At 42.3% G+C, this 20,016-nt stretch overlaps 3 protein-coding genes and 1 long non-coding RNA gene across 6 annotated transcripts in view; 2 read left to right on the forward strand and 2 right to left on the reverse strand.

Annotated features, from left to right (window-relative positions):
• Positions 1-1,554: 1,554 nt before the first annotated feature.
• On the reverse strand, positions 1,555-4,108 carry LOC123767806 (uncharacterized). The gene is made up of 4 exons (XM_045757855.2): positions 3,583-4,108; positions 2,832-3,002; positions 2,248-2,458; positions 1,555-2,140 (listed from the first exon to the last, which is right to left on the reverse strand). Exons 1-4 carry the CDS (start codon positions 3,748-3,750, stop codon positions 1,986-1,988), a joined length of 705 nt encoding a protein of 234 aa, XP_045613811.2. The 5' UTR covers positions 3,751-4,108; the 3' UTR covers positions 1,555-1,985.
• Positions 4,109-4,168: 60 nt separating this feature from the next.
• LOC138355426 (magnetosome-associated protein MamJ-like) lies at positions 4,169-4,678 on the forward strand. Its single transcript, XM_069310318.1, has one exon. The coding sequence runs from the start codon at positions 4,169-4,171 to the stop codon at positions 4,676-4,678; it is 510 nt and encodes a 169-aa protein (XP_069166419.1).
• Positions 4,679-5,558: 880 nt separating this feature from the next.
• The window catches only part of LOC138355329 (uncharacterized), a 419,561-nt gene continuing 405,103 nt past the window's right edge, over positions 5,559-20,016 (forward strand). For 2 of the 3 annotated variants that reach the window (XR_011223921.1, XR_011223923.1), the window contains exons 1-3: positions 5,559-5,590; positions 6,829-7,427; positions 7,960-8,464. This is a non-coding gene — a long non-coding RNA (uncharacterized lncRNA). The remainder of the gene's footprint in view (positions 5,591-6,828; positions 7,428-7,959; positions 8,465-20,016) is intronic. The other variant, XR_011223922.1, reaches the window with a different exon arrangement.
• On the reverse strand, positions 12,543-19,276 carry LOC123767566 (uncharacterized protein DKFZp434B061). Its single transcript, XM_045757307.2, has 3 exons — positions 16,987-19,276; positions 14,069-14,272; positions 12,543-13,690 (listed from the first exon to the last, which is right to left on the reverse strand). The coding sequence occupies exons 1-3, from the start codon at positions 19,186-19,188 to the stop codon at positions 13,409-13,411; spliced, it is 2,688 nt and encodes an 895-aa protein (XP_045613263.2). The 5' UTR covers positions 19,189-19,276; the 3' UTR covers positions 12,543-13,408.

Here is a 20,016-nt window from a genome sequence, read left to right on the forward strand (position 1 = left end):
CAGCCCTCAAGGGCGTCCTGGACTCTACACACACACACACACACCAAAAATCAAAAGTTTAGGGGTCTAGTAGGTGAGCGGACAGTGCACAGGACTCGTAATTCTGTGGCCCGGGTTCGATTCCCGGACCAGGCAGAAACAAATGGGCAAAGTTTCATTCACCCTAATGCCCCTGTTACCTAGCAGTATATAGATACCTGAAAGTTAGACAGCCGTTACGGAGCAGCTTCCTGGGTGTGTGCGTGGAAAAAATAGTAGTTAGTTACGGTTGATTAACAGTTGAGAGCTCAACCCCCGCAAGAACAATTAGGTGAATACACACTATCAGAACTTGCCACTAGACTAGTACCCGAACTGAGGGGTATGAGCTACGAGGAGAGACTACGGGAATTAAACCCCACGTGCTTCAAATACAAATAATCGGCAACAGAACCTAAGCACCTAACCTACGCATAACTATACACAGAACTTTAATATTTAATCATATTAATATATAAATCAGAATAAACCTATTGTTAATACACAATACGTTCAAACTGAAGAATGCATCTTGAGGGACGGCCGCGACTTAAACGAGCCTGACATCCCTGGCCTCTTGAATATAAGTCGTCACATCAACCCATTGTTGATGTGACGACTTATATTTAATTTTGTAACTAGCTCATCAAGATTGTAACTTGCTTAGCTTAATGAATTGTGGGGTTAAGTCCCTGAGCCCATTATGTGCCTCTGTAACCCTTTCCACTACCGCCCACAAGAAGAGTATGGGGTGCATAATAAATAAACTAAACTAAACCATAAACACGAGGATTGGCAGCTGGATCAACGAGCATATGCGTTTTGTTGATGAGGACGGCCTGTTGTAAATAGACAGGCTGGTATTACAGTTCTGTTTCGAATGTGCAAGAATGTAACAACTCTTGTATATATCTCAAAAAAAATAAAAAATAGAATGAATCACGTCTCGAGTGATAAACTTGAACACAGTAAGGTTCACAGCGTAAAAACAAAAGACGAACACAGATTTTCTTATTTATATTTTGCTCTTGCAAATTGCACATGATGGTGAAGGATATGTTTAGAGAAAGAGAATCGAATCCACGAATACCAAATCTTTAATGTAAATATAATGTAAACTAAAATATTTGCATTCGTAAATATTCTCTCCTCTTCCTGAATTTCATCTCCCCATCCCTCTACCTCCCCCATCCTTTCCAATCCCTTTGGACATCAAAGCGAAAGCGAAGTATTCTCTCGAGTTTATTTTTTGGCGTTAAAATAACACGTGTATTTCTAACATATTACTAAAATTCGATGATATTTAATAAGGTAGCCTATCTTATATATTGTTGAAAATTTGTTTTATCAGTAAACAAAGTTACACACAATCATTGAGTTTCTTAACAACAAATCCCACAGCCACACTCCTCACTGCAAGTGATGTTCTCATGATAAATTAAAGGAAATATATATTTTAAATAATTTATTTAACACAACATATGTATAACATAAATATATAGATAAATAATGCCATACAAATTTAAATAATAGAACTAATCACATTAACAGTATAGTACATAACATTAACATGGGGTATATATCAGGAGTGACAGTCACAGAGGGCAGCCCTCAGTAATGATCATACTCACTCGAAGGCAGTAAGTGCAGTTTTCCAAAGCTCAGCAATTATAAGAAAACAAACTTGGGAGTTAAAGTGCTAATATTCATGACCGGCTAAAATAAGTTACAAGAAGAGCACACACAACGTCTTGGAGATGTGGAGGACGACCTTGAGGGCGTGAAGGCGTCTTTGGAGATGTGGAGGACGCCTTGGAGATGTAAAGGACGCCTTGGAGATGTGGAGGACGTCTTGGAGATGTGTAGGACGCCTTGAAGGCGTGAAGGTGGGGCTAGTTTGCGACTGCTACAGGTGGAAGACAGAGAGGGTGCTGGAGACAAGGGCAAGAAGCATACCAGGTCGGCCATTACCCCCACCTGCTCCAGGTGGGCTTGACGCTCAAGTGAGGCTTCACGCTGTAGTGTTTAGGAAGGATGCTGATGTCGGCGCAGTTAACGAATGTTTCTTGAGGTCCGCAGCCAGTTTTCCCAGAACCGTCCGGACAGGTACCCCAAGAGTTTCCTTTAAATATATATATATAATGCAAGGTATAAATTTCGGAAGAACGAAGCTAAATAAATATAACGACAAAGACCAAGGAGTAAATCGCGAGGCGAAGTGCTTCTTACCTGCGACCCAAGTCCACTGGAGTACGCAGTGGGTGCAGGAGAGGCGAGGCGGCAGCTGGACGTAGACGAGGTGGTCGCCGTGGACTGAACCGTTCAGGGTGTAGCGGGTGCCGGAGCCATCAGCCAAGGACAGCAACTGCTTGTTGAGGCAGTGTTGAGAGTCCCGCGCCATGGGGTTGTTGTTGTTGCACAGCCTGAACTCGTACCATCCCTGCAACACGCAGTTTGCCGTCTTGGATGCCTCTCAGTTTCATTCAACAATGATTATAACATGGTATGTTAACAACACCTGCCTGTGGATGCGAACCTAGGCCAGGATTCAACTATTAACACAACCACTTACGAAACCTGTGCATCCTTCAATAATCATGACGGCTTTGTTTACATTTATTAAACAGTTTATGAGTTGCGAAACAACACGAAGTTGTTTATAACAACAATAACCTTGTTTCGAATTCGTAAAATGTTTAATAAATGTGAACATAACCGCCGTGATTGTTGAAAGATATACATGTTTCTAAAGTGGTTGTGGAAATGGTTGACGAATGCTGGACGTGAGCAGCACGAAGCGAAGGAGGACTTACCCGGTGGTTGGCAGAGATGTGTATGGTGACGGGGACGACCTGACCCTCAGTGTAGCTGGCGGTGATGACGCCGCCGCCATACTGTCCTCCCCGTTCGTGAGGCCTCGGCTCCGGCGCCCGCCAGTTGTCCCCGCACACGCCGCACTGGCCCCCGTTCCTCCTGTGCTGCACCTGTCAGTGCAGATGCGTCATACTGACATGTTTGTTATACTGAGAGGCCGACAATTTATAGGGGAAAAAGGCCTGGCACGAAGTGGCCATTTTCAGAAGATATCAGTTACTGACAAGAGATATATAAACCAAGAGTGTGTACTCTTGAGGGGAGCCGGTCGGCCGAGCGGACAGCACGCTGGACTTGTGATCCTGGGTTCGATCCCAGGCGCCGGCGAGAAACAATGGGCAGAGTTTCTTTCACCCTATGCCCCTGTTACCTAGCAGTAAAATAGGTACCTGGGTGTTAGTCAGCTGTCACGGGCTGCTTCCTGGGGGTGGAGGCCTGGTCGAGGACCGGGCCGCGGGGACACTAAAGCCCCGAAATCATCTCAAGATAACTCTGCTTCTCGATATACATACACTGAGTTTACTTCTGGTTTTGATTATGTTCAGGGCTAAAGTAAACTTACTGACTGGTCTGCAATCTCTTGAGGTGACTTTATTATCCTTCCTGCGTTTGACAGACTCAACACCAAACTAGCCACCTAGAGTTATTGTAGCTGATTGAGACGAACTGCAATACCACATCAACACTGACCTCTCGACCTCCACAGAAAAGCTCATTGTCGTTGTAGTTGGTGGGCGTCCTGAAGCCAAACCTCCAGGCGGAGTTGCGGGCGGCGGGTGAAGACATGTACCCGTGGGCGTGCACGGCGCCTACACCCGCCATCACCACTAATATTATCTTTGATATCAAGCCATTCATGGTGGACGGAGTTAAGCGTGACTACTAGCTGTATGGGGAACGTCAAGTGTAGTGGTGTAGACTGATGGTCAGAGGCCCTACACCTCGAGTATATATACACCCGGTACACACCTTGTCCAAGGGTTGGTAAGATTTCCGGGGTGTGACCTACAATTGTCTTAATCCTCGGAACTGAAATGCCGGATTGACATTGTTGCCTAATTGTGGCGTTTCTTGAAGAAAATCTACTAAGAAATTTCTGTGTTATACCAAAGAGGCAGGGAAGTGTGGCCAGTATATAGGGCAAGTGACGAAACATAACCAGATATCCCCAAATGCGGGTCAGTATCGAACCTTGAGGATTTCAAGTGTAGGATGAGACACTACTTTGTTCCTCTCAATAAGAACAGACCAGAAAGATTAAAAAATATATTTTAACATGTATAGCACTTACATCACACATAACGCCTCATCTGTATCACAGTTGCAAGATGCCACACCTGTAACACAGTTGCACGATGCCACACATGTACGACAGTTGCAAGACGCCACACCTGTACCACAGTTGCAAGACGCCACACCGGTTCCACAGTTGCAAGACGCCACACCTGTTCCACAGTTGCAAGACGCCACACCTGTTCCACAGTTGCAAGACGCCACACCTGTACCACAGTTGCAAGACGCCACACCTGTTCCACAGTTGCAAGACGCCACACCTGTTCCACAGTTGCAAGACGCCACACCTGTTCCACAGTTGCAAGACGCCACACCTGTACCACAGTTACAAGACGCCACACCTGTACCACAGTTGCAAGACGCCACACCTGTACCACAGTTGCAAGACGCCACACCTGTTCCACAGTTGCAAGACGCCACACCTGTACCACAGTTACAAGACGCCACACCTGTACCACAGTTGCAAGACACCACACCTGCACCACAGTTGTAAGACGCCACACCTGTACCACAGCTGGAACACACCACCACAACTGTACCACACCACACCTATACCACACTTACAACACACCACACTTGTACTACCTTTATCCAACAAGAATGTACCACATCTACTCTAATCTAGCCTACGACTATGTGTACAACTCTAATATATAATAATATTAACTTATACATGACAAAAACGTATTTTTAGTATACAATACGCTAAAATTTATTAAAATGTCTTAAATGTTCGGCCGCCTCGGTAAGTAGCCTAGCCTCAGAATAGGATGGATCTGGAGGCTCAGTTCAATCTATTTTTAAGGACAGCAGGAGATGTTAACATTGTTAATAAGGTATTAGATAGAATGTATAGCATTCTGCGAAGTCTGAACATCTTAATCTTAAGATGAAGTCTCAATGTTCGGCCCCCTCGGTAAGTAGCCTAGCCTCAGAATAGGCTGGATCTGGAGACTCAGTTCAATCTATTTTTAAGGACAGCAGGAGATGTTAACATTGTAAATAAGGTATTAGATAGAATCTATAACATTCTGCGAAGTCTGAACATAAGTATGACTTCGCAGTATACTCATATATGGCAGTATGAGGCAATGGAATAATGAAATATTTCCTATTTAACAGTTGGCCAAAGCGCGCCAATGTCGGAGGACGCAGCGAGTCAACTTGTTTTCGGACCAAAGTCTTTCATTTGCTACTAATTGTCACCAGTTGATTTGAATAACGATTAATAATGCATTTTAAATTAGATCCTATAATTATCAGTGCCATTACTTGTTGGAAAAGCCTAGAATAGACGTGGTTGGTACACAATTGTAATCCCTGAGATGAGAGCAAAAAATTGGAGGGAAACTTGTGCGCGTCAGTGGCCCAGCGGCGGCCGGACGAGACGGACGCGGAAGTTTCTGTAAGTTGTGATCCAAGGTTTTTACTAGTTATCATTACAATTAATTATATAGAGTGAAGATATATTGTGAAGGCTAATGTAAAATATCCTCTGAGGTCTGATTTAAGACCTTTCGTGCCTTCTGTAATGAGGGAGGCACTGATCTAGACGCCACGGACGGCAGCCACATGGATTCATGCTAGCATGTTGGTCCACAATTACTGCTATTTTGCCTCACTTTTTTGCTTTATGCTGCTAGATTTAAAGATAACATTTGGTAATTTATGACAACCAAACCACACAACAGAAGACGGAGGAAAGACGACGTTTCGGTCCGTCTTGAACCATTATAAAGCCGTTTGTGCTTGGTAATGGTCCAGCACGGACCGAAACGTCTTTTCTCTGTCTAATGTTATGTGGTTTGGTCATCATGTCTTCAGTCACGTTATTGTGACTCATCGTCTGCATTCGGTAATTTAAATATATAATTATCAGTAAATTATTAGTTATTATCAATAATATCAGTAAAAATTTGAAAGTCTGGTGGATGATCAACTGTGGACTGGCCCAATGATACTTGACATTTATAAGTATATTAATATGTGTAGAACTACTTACTTGAAGGAAATGCATTGATGTTGATAAATTAAATGAATTATATCGTTTTAATTAATGTTGTATTTGTATAGGTCAGGTCAGGTTATACCAGAATATATACCAGGATATACCATAGTATGTATGTAAATCACGAAAAATAAACACGTGATTAAAAATGTGACAGTGACAGACCACGGAGGAAAATTGAAACAGGAATTTCCTTAAGTACTTTCGTATATTAATACATCTTCAGAAGGACTCCTTCTGAAGCTGTATTAATATACGAAAGTACTTAAGGAAATTCCTGTTTCAATTTTCCTCCGTGGTCTGACACTGTCATACCATAGTATATATATTTATGCCGATGTACAATGAAATTATAAGGTACAAATCGGCACTATTGAGTTGGACAGACTGGAAACCTATTTTCTACTTATGTTGCAAAGAAACTAAACTAACTTAACCTTCCTAGACCTAAGACACGCTATCTGAAGCCTAATATAGTACATATGTGTGCTATACTAGGCCAAGGAATATTTAAGTCTTTTTTATCTTCATTTTTTCCCGACTGAAGTGACTAGTACAAAGTTCTATTATCTAATGTCTACTATCTATTGGAGTCCCTGTGCCTTCTTTCACCAACTTCAAGGTCACCTCCGCAGCTCACAGTTCCTGCGACGGCGCTGGAACCAATCGTATTGGCGCTTGCCTTTCCATTGGAGACTTTCGGCGCCGTGGAGAGGGGGGGACCTGCTACTTGGGGGACAGCTTCTCCTCCTTATCAACCTACCCTGGCTTTGCGCACTGGAGAGGCCACTCCAGACCGACAACCAGAGCGCAACTCCATAGTGTCCTGAGACTGATGCATGCTTACTGCTACTACTATTACTACTATCTAATTTCTGAACGGCAATCTTTGTACTATAATGCATATAATTACAAAAACTACTATCTAAACAGGAGAATGGGTTGTCATATTGTATAACTGTAACAATATGTCTTAAGAAGACAGAGACCAGAGTGTTGTCATTCATATATAACATGAATTATATAAAACTTGTAGGCCAGTCTGAGAGGTTTAATTTGTGTATATCTAATCTGTTGTATAATCTAAGTGTTATTAATTGCAATTGCCTTCCTAGGTACTAAGTGTGTGGGAACGCCCAAGTGTTTTAAAGTTTTCGGATGAAAATGGAAGAAGTTAGGAAATAGTGAATATAGTGAAGTCGTGTGCTCGGACTGCCAACATCTCGTCAGTAAGGTAGGTGGAAGCCTAACATTGCTGTAGACATTTCAGGTAATTGAGTCGTCAATGTGCTTGTAGATTTAATTATATTATTTTCAGCCATTCATATCAACTTCGTGATTGATGATTCAGCGGATAGTCTATGGAAAATCACGAGAGAAATTACTTAGTTGAAAGAAGTTTTGATATTGGACTTAGGGAAATATTGTGTGCGATGAAAGAACGACTTATGTCCAGACCTGTGTTGATTAAGACAAATTTATGGATAGTTAATTTAAACTAATTATACAATGAAGTTACAGAAATTTACAAACCTTTACAAACCATTTTACATACAGAATTTAGGGACTAGCTTGGATCAAAGTTACTTAGAACAGCTCATGCAACATAGATCTTATTTCAATAGGATATAAAATGCTTGTCAATAAGCCGTCTTTTTGTGACAATAGATTCTTGATAAAATCCAAATGTCCAGCATTGGATATCTCTTCTTTCTCTTTTGACTCTTGTTTTATTCTTTCCTGCAAACCTCGTACAAACCATACAGACCTGCTGCTTGGGTGACAGCTTCTCCTCCGTATCAACCTACCCTGGCTTTGCGCACTGGAGAGGCCACTCCAGACCGACAACCAGAGCACAACTCCATATTGTCCTGAGACTGATGCATGCTTACTCCTGCTACTACTATCTAATTTCTGAACGGCAATCTTTGTACTATAATGCATATAATTACAAAAACTACTATCTAAACAGGAGAATGGATTGTCATATTGTATAACTGTAACGATATATCTTAAGAAGACAGAGACCAGAGTGTTGTCATTCATATATAACATGAATTATATAAAACTTGTAGGCCAGTCTGAGGTTTAATTTGTGTATATCTAATCTGTTGTATAATCTAAGTGTTATTAATTGCAATTGCCTTCCTAGGTACTAAGTGTGTGGGAACGCCCAAGTGTTTTAAAGTTTTCGGATGAAAATGGAAGAAGTTAGGAAATAGTGAATATAGTGAAGTCGTGTGCTCGGACTGCCAACATCTCGTCAGTAAGGTAGGTGGAAGCCTAACATTGCTGTAGACATTTCAGGTAATTGAGTCGTCAATGTGCTTGTAGATTTAATTATATTATTTTCAGCCATTCATATAAACTTCGTGATTGATGATTCAGCGGATAGTCTATGGAAAATCACGAGAGAAATTACTTAGTTGAAAGAAGTTTTGATATTGGAATTAGGGAAATATTGTGTGCGATGAAAGAACGACTATGTCCAGACCTGTGTTGATTAAGACAAATTAATGGATAGTTAATTTAAACTAATTATACAATGAAGTTACAGAAATTTACAAACCTTTACAAACCATTTTACATACAGAATTTAGGGACTAGCTTGGATCAAAGTTACTTAGAACAGCTCATACAACATAGATCTTATTTCAATAGGATATAAAATGCTTGTCAATAAGCCGTCTTTTTGTGACAATAGATTCTTGTTAAAATCCAAATGTCCAGCATTGGATATCTCTTCTTTCTCTTTTGACTTGTTTTATTCTTTCCTGCAAACCTCGTACACCATTATATATGTAAAAGAGAATTTATATGTTTCTGTTCGAGGTTGGAGGCCAGACGCTAGGTGCTAGCCTCACCAAACTTTGCAGGCTAACTGGCCTTTGTTAGGGAATGGTCATAGGCAGGTTGGGGTTCACATCCCCCCTCCCATGTACCACTTTACATGTAACAACAAATGATACCAATTTCCAATAGCGCCAGATACCAGCCTCACTTAGTAGGGAGAGTGACTGGAACCTCCAGTTTTTGTTTTTTAGGCCGTGGGCAATTATTTGCTATCTTTGGTTTACCGAGGGTCGGTGCCGCCCCAGTACCCATCCGGGGTTTACCAACCCAGGGGAGGATACCGCCTTGCCCATCCCGTGTTTTTCGACTTTGGCGCCTGCACATCGTAGCCATCCGGGAGTTTACCGAAGTTAGTATCTGCACGCCGAAGATTCAGCAGTTTACCAACCCAGGTTTACCAACCTTTATTGTTTAACTGCACTAGCCTGTTGTAGCCATTGCTGAGTTTACCAACTCACATGAAGCTATGTCGCAGCATCAACGAAGTTTACCGATCATGGTGACCTGGGTTGGGCCGCAGGGACACTAATTCCCGAAGCCAACTATTGCATATTACCAGCCAATTCACGCTAATAAGGGCTTCACGCTGACAACGGCTTTACGCTAACAACGGCTTCACGCTAACAAGTATTTCACTGACTACTACTTCACACTGACAACTACTCACGTTAACAACAAACCTCACTAACAACTTCTTCATGCTATTGACTACTTCACACGTAATATACCAGACTGAACTGGATGCGTTTGGTAATTAAACGCGGTTTGTTTAGGGAACCACAAATTATCATCGTGAAGACGATTGGTTAATTTTTTATTTCCTTCCAATTTCTTTCCGTAACTTATTGTTCTTGAATTTGGCTTAAGTATTATTAAATAGTACAGCGTTTAGAACTTCAGGAGCTTTAGTTCGAAACTAAACGTTTCTGAATAGCTTAATTTGAAATTGAAATAAGTTTATTGAGGTAAAATACACACAAAGGGATGAGGTATCTCAAGCTATTCTCACCCCGTTTAGCTTAATTTGTCTTATTAATTATAAAATGACATTATTTAACAGAAAACGATATACAGTATATAACTTGATTTGTCGTCGTACCGGTACAGTTTAATATGTATCTAGGCACATCCTGTGCTTGTAATATCCGCGGGATGGTTTTCATAGCCAGGTAGGCATGGGGGAGCCCCCTTGCTCTGAGAAAGCCATATACTTCCTCTTGATACGCTCTGCAACCTGTCCTCTAACCTACTTAATAGGTCGTGTTTGGACCACAGTGAGTCACGCATGGGTCAACAATTGCAGTCTCCTATGTTCATTTTTATTAATTAGCCATTTTGTGAAAATATTTTTTAATATCTAATAAGCTAATAAATAGTAACATTTCCTTGTCAATGGACACGAATGTTAATATATATATATATATATATATATATATATATATATATATATATATTATATAAATTATATATTATATAATATATAAATTTATATAATTATAATTATATATAATTATATATATTTATTATAATTATATATTTATATAATATATAAATTTATATAATTATATAAATTTATATATTATATAAATTGTCAGAAAATTTAATATTTGAAATGTAATAATCAGGCTGATGTCTAAAAATAATAACAATCATAATTAGGCAGATACAAAGCCACATGTAGAGGCATCTCTTAATCTTTGATTTCTCGAGATGAATCTTGCAAACACATTTTTCACTTGTGGTATGATTTGAAGACATCTATCTAGGATTGGATAAGATTAGCGTGACCGGATGCATAACCTAAATAGTAAGAGTCATTATAAACTTATTAAAGCCCTTTTTACCTAATATTAATTTCTACATATATAATTTTACTTGGATAATATTTGGGATAATATATACAGGTGAAAGCGAGAAGATCTATATTAACCTTTATTAAATTTGTCGAAAATATCATATTTATCGCTATATGATACAATAAATAAAAAGTACGTCCTTTAAAATGAAGAAATTTTGACAATTGTTATACAGTTGCCAATTCAATTTGATTTTTTCGTTGTCAAGTGCGGGGAATTTTTTCTATATACAATTTTTAGATTGGTTTTAGGCACAAACGTAGTTTACAGTATAACAAAAGCAAGTTAGTCAGTCTTTACTGCCACTAATGCTTGGAATGTATCTGTGTATTCTTTTCCAATGTAGATATTACACATCGTAAAATTCAAAACAGTTTCGGCGGCCTGTACAAGTACCTTTAGAGTCATCCACGTCAGCCTTACAAGTACATAAGATTATGTAAAGCAAGTTACTGGTGCTGGGGCCCATCTATTTGGACTAGTTGGTAGTCACGGCCTCGCTTCTTGCAGGTTGGCATATGATCCCTAATGGTCCAAGTGGTTGGGCACCGTTCTTTCCCTCTATCCTATCCCATCCCATCCTATATTTGTCCTCATTTCCTTTCCAAGTGCTACATAGTTGTGTACACAAAGAAATCACAACGATTTATATCTATAGGAAAATCATTGGCCTAAGTATTCGTAGCGTGGAGCAGATGCCGTTTGTTATATTTTCGATTCAAATTATCACTGAATTCATAATACTGCGTAAGAAGCCTAAGAAATATTACTCTGGATGCAAACTTGAAACCTTAGGGCACTATAATCGTCCACTCTTTGGTCTCTGGCTGAGTAGATGCAATGACATGCATATAACATTTTAAAGAAATGCGATAAAATATAATTTTACATAATAGCAGCAGTATTTATGTAACGTCACCAATAAACACCATTAAGTGACCTACTGGGCTATCTATACTGATAAGATCAGAGGCACTTAAATAACTGCCTTGTACAAATTATTCATTTATTTTTTGTACTTGTGCTCTTGTTTGTATCATTATTTTAACATGTAGTAAAGGCTATATATATATATATATATATATATATATATATATATATATATATATATATATATATATATATATATATATATATAGTATATATATATATATATATATATATATATATATATATATATATATATATATATATATATATATATATATATGTTAAAATAATGATACAAACAAGAGCACAAGTACAAAAATTAAATGAATAATTTGTGTATATATATATATATATATATATATATATATATATATATATATATATATATATATATATATATATATATATATATATATATATATATATTTACAAGATTACTTGATTACAAATGTGGCCTTGACACATACACAACTCAACCAATACAAGTAAAATATATATATATTATAGAGTATTGGTATCCTTAGGGACCACCTAAATTTCTTTATATTGATATCTGGTTTTGGGAACTAGTCTGATATCTGAGGGAGACCAAGTTACTTCTCAGTATACTCAGTGTATATTATAGTTTGTGTTAATGTATCAATTTCTGCGTTTTTTAATACCAAACAATTTTAAGGACTAGATATACGGGAATAACAAAAACACAGGACTAGGTTTAGTGAGTTTTAGATATATTTATGATTTTTGTTTACTCTGATAGAATATGATGAAATAATGAGGAGATTGAGAAATCAATTGGAGCAATGAGGTGACTTGAACCAGCGATCAAGGTACTCTAACCGCGCACCTTACCCCTGTACCATGACATGGCAAGTTATACAACCTGGGGATTCCACTGAATCCATTGCGCCAATCGATTGGAGCTGATATATTTTCCGTTAGTGGGATTCCTGTGTGATGTGTAAATTAATGAGATGGCATTTTATGATGCACTAAATAGCTCAAGTGGGTTGTGTACATCTTTCCCTGTGATGTGGACGGTTCTACGTGAGATTATGTCTGCCTTCGGTTTGGTCTGTTATGGAGGAGAGCATGTCTCTGTCCACGGCTTGGACACGTCTACTAAAGATACACCTGTGTTTACGGGCGTGGACACGCCTTCTGTGAGAGTACACATGTCAGTAGAGCATAATTCTCTTATTCTGGGACAGGAAGCCTGTACCTTGGCTTATCGAGGCCTGTACCAAGGCCTGTCACAGCCAAGGTACAGGAAGCCTGTACCTTGGCTGTGAGATCTCTGAGGGCAACTATTGACCTTCCCCAAGTTGTCTAACTCCCGGGTAGTTATTTCATTGCTAGGTGAATATAAGCATCAGGTGAGAGGAAACGTGTCCTACCGTTCTGTCCTGCCCGTGGATTGTCCCTCGATTATGAGTCGATGATGTAGATAAAAGTGCTACAGGATAGAGGTGCGCCTGTCTCTACGGTGTGGACAGGTTTACAGGATAGTACACCTGTCTCTACGGTGTGGACAGGTTTACAGGATAGTGCACCTGTCTCTACGGTGTGGACAGGTTTACAGGATAGTGCACCTGTCCCTACGGTGTGGACAGGTTTCTGGTGCACAATTTGCGTGTCGGCAACGCTTGAGAGGAGAGTATTCGAGACTGTTGTTCTTTAGGGCGTGCGCGGCGGCCATCTCGATGATCTCTGCCATGCCGTCTCCGGTACACGAGTTGTACTCCAGATAGGCCACCGCACCCACATCTTGAGCCGCGGCCACACCCTCCTCGTACGCAACTGCCTTCTGCTTCTTTTGCTTGTGTTTCTTCGTGGTCGTTGTGGCCTCTCGGACTTCCTGTGGGTAATGGAAAAAGTAAAGGCTTTTGGGTAATGTAGAAGACAATGAACAAATCCACAAGGGCCGTGACGAGGATTCGAACCTGCGTCCGGGAGCATCCCAGATCCCAAATCCCTTGTGGATTTGTTCATTTGATGCATCACGTTAGTGTGATCTCTGTGTGTGTGTAGAAGACAATACTCGTCAATTACTGAGTGGCATAAATATTTAAGAGGAATTGGCTGTGAATAGTTAAGGGTAATTAGTATCATGCCGGCTGAATAAACATGGCTAAACTCTTGCAACATAATTTATTGATAACTAGGATAATTTATTTGGTAAAAATGACAGTTTCTTAAAATGTTCTTACGAAACATTTATCTGCCAAAGACTTACCTTGTGGCAGCCAACAAGGATGACGGGCGTGTCAGGGATGAACCAGGCAACTTCAGGCGCCCACCTCTCTTTAGCCATGCGTAGCGACTCGGGGCAGGCAATGGAGAAGCAGATTAACACCACGTGGTGGCCTAGGTAGCTGTAGGAATCGAGCCTCTTGTCCTGATCTCTGGCGAAATACCCTCGACTGCACCAGAGTTGCACCTGTGGCGAAGGACAATGGCCGTAATATCAGCATTGTATTTATATAACTCTTATGTTTACATTTGTACAGCTGATGTATGTAGATTTTTCCAGACAGTTCACTGGTTCTCTGTTTGTTTTTGTTTTCTTATATCTACACCTCGTAAACTTAGGCACAAAATGTAAGATTAATTGATGCAAAATAATGCATCTTTTTTTACTCTCTCCCTCTCTCCTTCCCTCTCTCTTTCCTTCTCCCTCTCCTTTCCCCTCTCTCTCCTTCCCTCTCTCCTCTCTCTCTCTCCCTCTCTCTCCTTCCCCCTCTCTCTCTCTCTCTCTCCTTCCCTCTCTCTCTTCTTCCCTTTATTTCTTCTCTCTCTCTTCTTCCCTTTATTTCTTCTCTCTCTCTCTCTCTCTCTCTCTCTCTCTCTCTCTCTCTCTCTCTCTCTCTCTCTCTCTCTCTCTCTCTCTCTCTCTCTCTCTCTCTCTCTCTCTCTTCTCTCTCTTTGTCTCTCTCTTTGTCTCTCTCTCTTTGTCTCTCTCTCTTTGTCTCTCTCTCTTGTCTCTCTCTCTCTCTCTCTCTCTCTCTCTCTCTCTCTCTCTCTCTCTCTCTCTCTCTCTCTCTCTCTCTCTCTCTCTCTTTTTTTCCCCCCCGCCCCAACCACCCCCCACCCCCGTTATGCATGAAAAAGGAAATGATTATAAATTTGTAAATTTGGACTAGTAATACTGTTACGAACTGTCATCTAATAGCTTTTTACTTCCTCTGAAAATGTTCCTGATTTTCAGGATGATCTGAAGTTTTGCTTCCGGTAAAGAACCACGGGATATATATTGTTCACGAGAGAATTTTATCTCTCGATAACATTCTCTGTGAATCCGATTCCTGTGACATCACTCTTCACGGGATTTGGGTTGTTGATTTGTGGAACCAATTTCCGCGTAACGTAGTGGAGTTGGGGTCCCTCGATTGTTTCAAGCGTGGGTTTGGACATATATATGAGTGTGATTGGGTGATTATAAATAGGAGCTGCCAATATGGGCCAATAGGCCTTCTGCAGTTACCTTTATTCTTATGTTCTTATGTATTTCTGTTCTCGTATTGGTGTCCTGAATAACATCTAGAAACTGTTGAATATTCTCAGACACAGATGGTACTATATAACCTTCCTGTCTTTGGCACTTTCTTATGATAATTACTTGCTTGCTTGGCCCATAAAGCCCATGCTGAGTCATGCCCTTTGGACTTTCCACTCTGCCAATCCGCCTCAAATGATCTATTACTCATTCTGGTCTCTATTTCGCTTTGTTCACTTCTTTAAAGCTTCTTCTCAGGCCATACCTTCAAGGAGCAACACTCGACCTGTTGACAACATGAGGGAGTAAGGCAGTGTTTTAAGCACTGCCTTAATCATTGTTCATCGCCTCATTACTTGCTCTTGTAGTGTCGATTTCCCGTTATTCAACACTCGTTCTACCTTGTAATTTACTAAATCATCCTGGGCTACCAAAGAACGGCTTTAAAGTCTTCACTCTCGAAAACTTTCTGCATGTTTCCTGTCACCTGATGCTTCTATTCTCCTAGCAGTTGGTAGGTACTCGGGAGTTAGGCAACTGTTGTGGGTTACATGTTGAGGAAGGTCAGCAGGTGACTTAGGGGGACCTAGATTAGCCTAACTGGCTTCTTGGTCCCAACAATGGGAAGCCAAACCATATAAGTTAATGTGATTTAGGCTCATTTTGAGTAAAGGGGGCCTCGTAGCCTGGTGGATAGCGCGCAGGACTCGTAATTCTGTGGCGCGGGTTCGATTCCCGCACGAGGCAGAAACAAATGGGCAAAGTTTCTTTCACCCTGAATGCCCCTGTTACCTAGCAGTAAATAGGTACCTGGGAGTTAGTCAGCTGTCACGGGCTGCTTCCTGGGGGTGGAGGCCTGGTCGAGGACCGGGCCGCGGGGACACTAAAGCCCCGAAATTATCTCAAGAATCTCAAGAAAGGAAAGCTTTTGCTTCACTCAAAATCTTGTCATCCTAGGATTCAAATAGAAAAACACATAACAAATTACCCTCGTCCCTGGTACTGTCAAGTGTGTATCATGTGTGTCCTTGGTATATATCAGCTGTTGTCTTGACCCTTAACTGTTATGATACTCTGCACCATACGGCTCGCGCCTCAGTTACGGAACGTTCTGTTTTTCACAATCCAGAGTTTGTATGTGTAAACTGGTGTTCCGTCGTTGGAGGACCGTAGTGATCAATACTGTCATGCGCCTCATCGTTGCAGGACCGTAGTGATCAATACTGTCATGCTCCTTAATTCAGAAGCCCTCCTTTTTAATTCTCCAATCTACCAATCCGGGATTTGTATGTGTACGACCGCGAGCAGGGTCGCCTTCTTTACTTGGTATGGACCTTCCCTTCACGGTTCTATCTCATCTTAACCAGTGCGCCGTTCGATTGCTCTCCTCTGCAATCATTTACTGGGAGATCAGCATGATTACAAGAGGTTATCTTTACTTCTCAGTATTGATTCCGGGTACTCACGATATATCAGCTGACTTAATCTTCATTAACTTAAGTATTAGAACACAAACACTAGCCACATTGTGAATCTAATCTATTCTTAACGCTCGGGGACGCGAATCACTACCTAAGGGTTAAGAATCTATATATTTGCCCATTGTATTAACGGAATATTAAAAAAAAATAACTTATAGAAATCAGACATCACTGTACCTGTGTACCGTTGACGCTGAGCGGAGCCTGTTTGTCGGAGCTGCCGTTGTTATGGGCGCTGCTGTTGTCGTTGGTGTGGCAACGAGTTATGCCCTCCAGCAAGCTGATCCTCCCACTCCCTTCTTCGCCTACAGCCAGCAGTCTCCTCCAAACTACTGGAGGCTTTCTCGAAGACTTTTTTCGCTTGGATTTTGTGGAAGACTTACGAAGTGTCTGCCTCGTAGAGGCTTTTCGTGTTGGTGCGATTGTCGATGGGGCCCTCAGTATCGTGGTGGTCGTTGACCTAGTTGTAATGGTCGTCTGGGCTCTTCGTACCTTGGTGGTGACTGGGGTCTTCCTTGCCGTGGTCGTTGAGGCCCTTCGTACCTTGGTCCTTGGGACCCGCCGTGTTGTGGTCGATTTGACTAAACGAGTGGTTGTTGGGACACTTCCTGTTGTTCTCTCTTGTTTCTTTTGTGTCATGGTGGCGACCAAGGTCTTTGTCGTAGTGGTCGCTGGGGCCTCTTGTGGCATAGTGGTCGGTGGGGCCTCTTGTGGCATAGTGGTCGGTGGGGCCTCTTGTGGAATAGTGGTTCCTGGGGCCTCCTGTGGAATAGTGGTCGTTGGGGTCTCTTGTGGCATAGTGGTCGTTGGGCCCTCTTGTGGAATAGTGGTCGTTGGGCCCTCTTGTGGAATAGTGGTCGCTGGGGCCTTTTGTGGTATAGTGGTCGCTGGGACCTCCTGTGGCATAGTGGTCGTTGGGTCCTCCAGTGGCATAGTGGTCGGTGGGGCCTCTTGTGGCATAGTGGTCGGTGGGGCCTCTTGTGGCATAGTGGTCGGTGGGGCCTCTTGTGGCATAGTGGTCGTTGGGACCTCCTGTGGCATAGTGGTCGTTGGGGCCTCCAGTGGCATAGTGGTCGGTGGGGCCTCTTGTGGCATAGTGGTCGTTGGGACCTCCTGTGGCATAGTGGTCGGTGGGGCCTCCAGTGGCATAGTGGTCGGTGGGGCCCCTTGTGGCAGAGTGGTCGTTGGGGCCTCTTGTGGCATAGTGGTTCCTGGGGCCTCTTGTGGCGTAATGGTCCCAGGGGCCTCTTGTGGCATAGTGGTTCCTGGGGCCTCTTGTGGCATATTGGTCGCTGGGACCTCTTGTGTCGTGGTGGTCACTGGCGCCTTCTGTGTCGTGGTGGTCACTGGCGCCTTCTGTGTCGTGGTGGTCACTGGCGCCTTCTGTGTCGTGGTGGTCACTGGCGCCTTCTGTGTCGTGGTGGTCACTGGCGCCTTCTGTGTCGTGGTGGTCACTGGAGCCTTCTCTGTTTTTGTGCTCCATGGGGCCTTCTGTTTATCATTAATCACTGGGACTTTCTGTGTCTTAGTGATCCATGGGGTCTTGTGTGGATCAATGATCACTGGCGCCTTCTGTGCTGTGGTGGACCATGGGGCCTTCTGTGTGTCGAGGATTACTGGTGCTTTCTGTGCTGTGGTGGTCCATGGGGCCTTCTGTGTGTCGAGGATTACTGGTGCTTTCTGTGCTGTGGTGGTCCATGGGGCCTTCTGTGTGTCGAGGATTACTGGTGCTTTCTGTGCTGTGGTGGTCCATGGGGCCTTCTGTGTGTCGAGGATTACTGGTGCTTTCTGTGCTGTGGTGGTCCATGGGGCCTTCTGTGTGTCGAGGATTACTGGCGCCTTCTGTGCTGTGGTGGACCATGGGGCCTTCTGTGTGTCGAGGATTACTGGTGCTTTCTGTGCTGTGGTGGTCCATGGGGCCTTCTGTGTGTCGAAGATTACTGGTGCTTTCTGTGCTGTGGTGGTCCATGGGGCCTTCTGTGTGTCGAAGATTACTGGTGCTTTCTGTGCTGCGGTGGTCCATGGGGCCTTCTGCGTGTCGATGATCACCGGCGCCTTCTGTGTACAAGTGTTCGTCGATGCCTTCTGTGGTGCGATGGCCACTGTGGCCTTCTGTGTCGTGACGGTCCATGCGGCCTTTTGTGTATCAGTTATCACCGGAGCCTTCTGCGTTGTGATGGCCAATTTGGTCGTTTGTGTCGTGGTGGTCCATTGGCCCTTCTGTGTTGTGGTGGTCCATAGGGCCTTCTGTGTACCGGTGATCGCTGTGCCGTTCCGTGTCCTGGTAGCCACTGGAGACTTCTGTATTGTGATGATTTCTAGATTCTTTGGTGTCATAAATGTCGCTGAATGTGAAGCATTCTTTGATTTGGACAACATCACGGCTAACTTCCCAGAGTCAAAGTGTGAGAGAGAGAGAGAGACTGTCGCGGACACTGAATGAATGAGACTACTGTGTCCTGGTGTCTCGTAGTGGGAGTGCAGCCTTATCGTGGTACTTTTTGTGATGTGAGATCGCTCCACTAGATAAAGAGATAGGAGGTGCAATAGCCATTAGCCTGATCATACAACTATCATATGATCAGTCTCGTTATCATACCTGTCAAACTGATAGCGCGGGGCCATCATGATGCGTCTAACAGTTGTGACTGTTCAGTCTTCGTTCGTGCCATTTCAGACTGAAATGAGAATGCTTGGAAAGCGACCGATCTTTGAATGAAAGTGGTAGAGAAAGCTAACCGTATTTGCGGGCGGACAGGACGCGTGTCTATGGTCCACCATCAACCTTATATATATATAATGCATATGACTAGTTCATATAACTCAAACCACTGGGACAATAAATCGCCGCCAAGCATGTCAAGTCTAACTCTAAAACACGTCTCGTTTAGTCGTCATGCATCACCTGAAAACAACTACTACATCCCTGCCTTACCAAAGATACACTGACGTGCCATTATGACGCGCCTCTCAACATTACCACTCGTGTAATCACTGTGACTAGGAACCTTCACGCAAACTGCACCTTCATCGTAAAGAAGAAAATATATTTACATGCTCAAAATCATAAATTTCCTTTACAAAATCAGTTGATCATCAATGTTTAATAAATGTATAATTCGTTTTGTCAGGGATTGGAAGCCTGTGTAAATATGTACTTTAGGTTTATATTGAGATTTCCCCAGAGTCGAACAACAGTTGCCTAAC

Source organism: Procambarus clarkii, chromosome 67 (genome assembly GCF_040958095.1).
Source record: "Procambarus clarkii isolate CNS0578487 chromosome 67, FALCON_Pclarkii_2.0, whole genome shotgun sequence".
Classification (NCBI taxonomy): Eukaryota; Metazoa; Arthropoda; class Malacostraca; order Decapoda; family Cambaridae; genus Procambarus; species Procambarus clarkii.

Coding starts and splice junctions, on each gene's coding strand:
- LOC123767806 (XM_045757855.2), bottom strand. CDS start 3,750: ATGAATGGCTTGATATCAAAGATAATATTAGTGGTGATGGCGGGTGTA. Junction 2,459..2,831: donor ACATCTCTGCCAACCACCGG/GTAAGTCCTCCT, acceptor TGCGTGTTGCAG/GGATGGTACGAGTTCAGGCT. Junction 2,141..2,247: donor CCAGTGGACTTGGGTCGCAG/GTAAGAAGCACT, acceptor ATATATTTAAAG/GAAACTCTTGGGGTACCTGT.
- LOC123767566 (XM_045757307.2), bottom strand. CDS start 19,188: ATGTTGTCCAAATCAAAGAATGCTTCACATTCAGCGACATTTATGACA. Junction 14,273..16,986: donor TCAGCGTCAACGGTACACAG/GTACAGTGATGT, acceptor CCTTCGCCACAG/GTGCAACTCTGGTGCAGTCG. Junction 13,691..14,068: donor TCCTTGTTGGCTGCCACAAG/GTAAGTCTTTGG, acceptor CATTACCCACAG/GAAGTCCGAGAGGCCACAAC.
- LOC138355426 (XM_069310318.1), top strand. CDS start 4,169: ATGTATAGCACTTACATCACACATAACGCCTCATCTGTATCACAGTTG.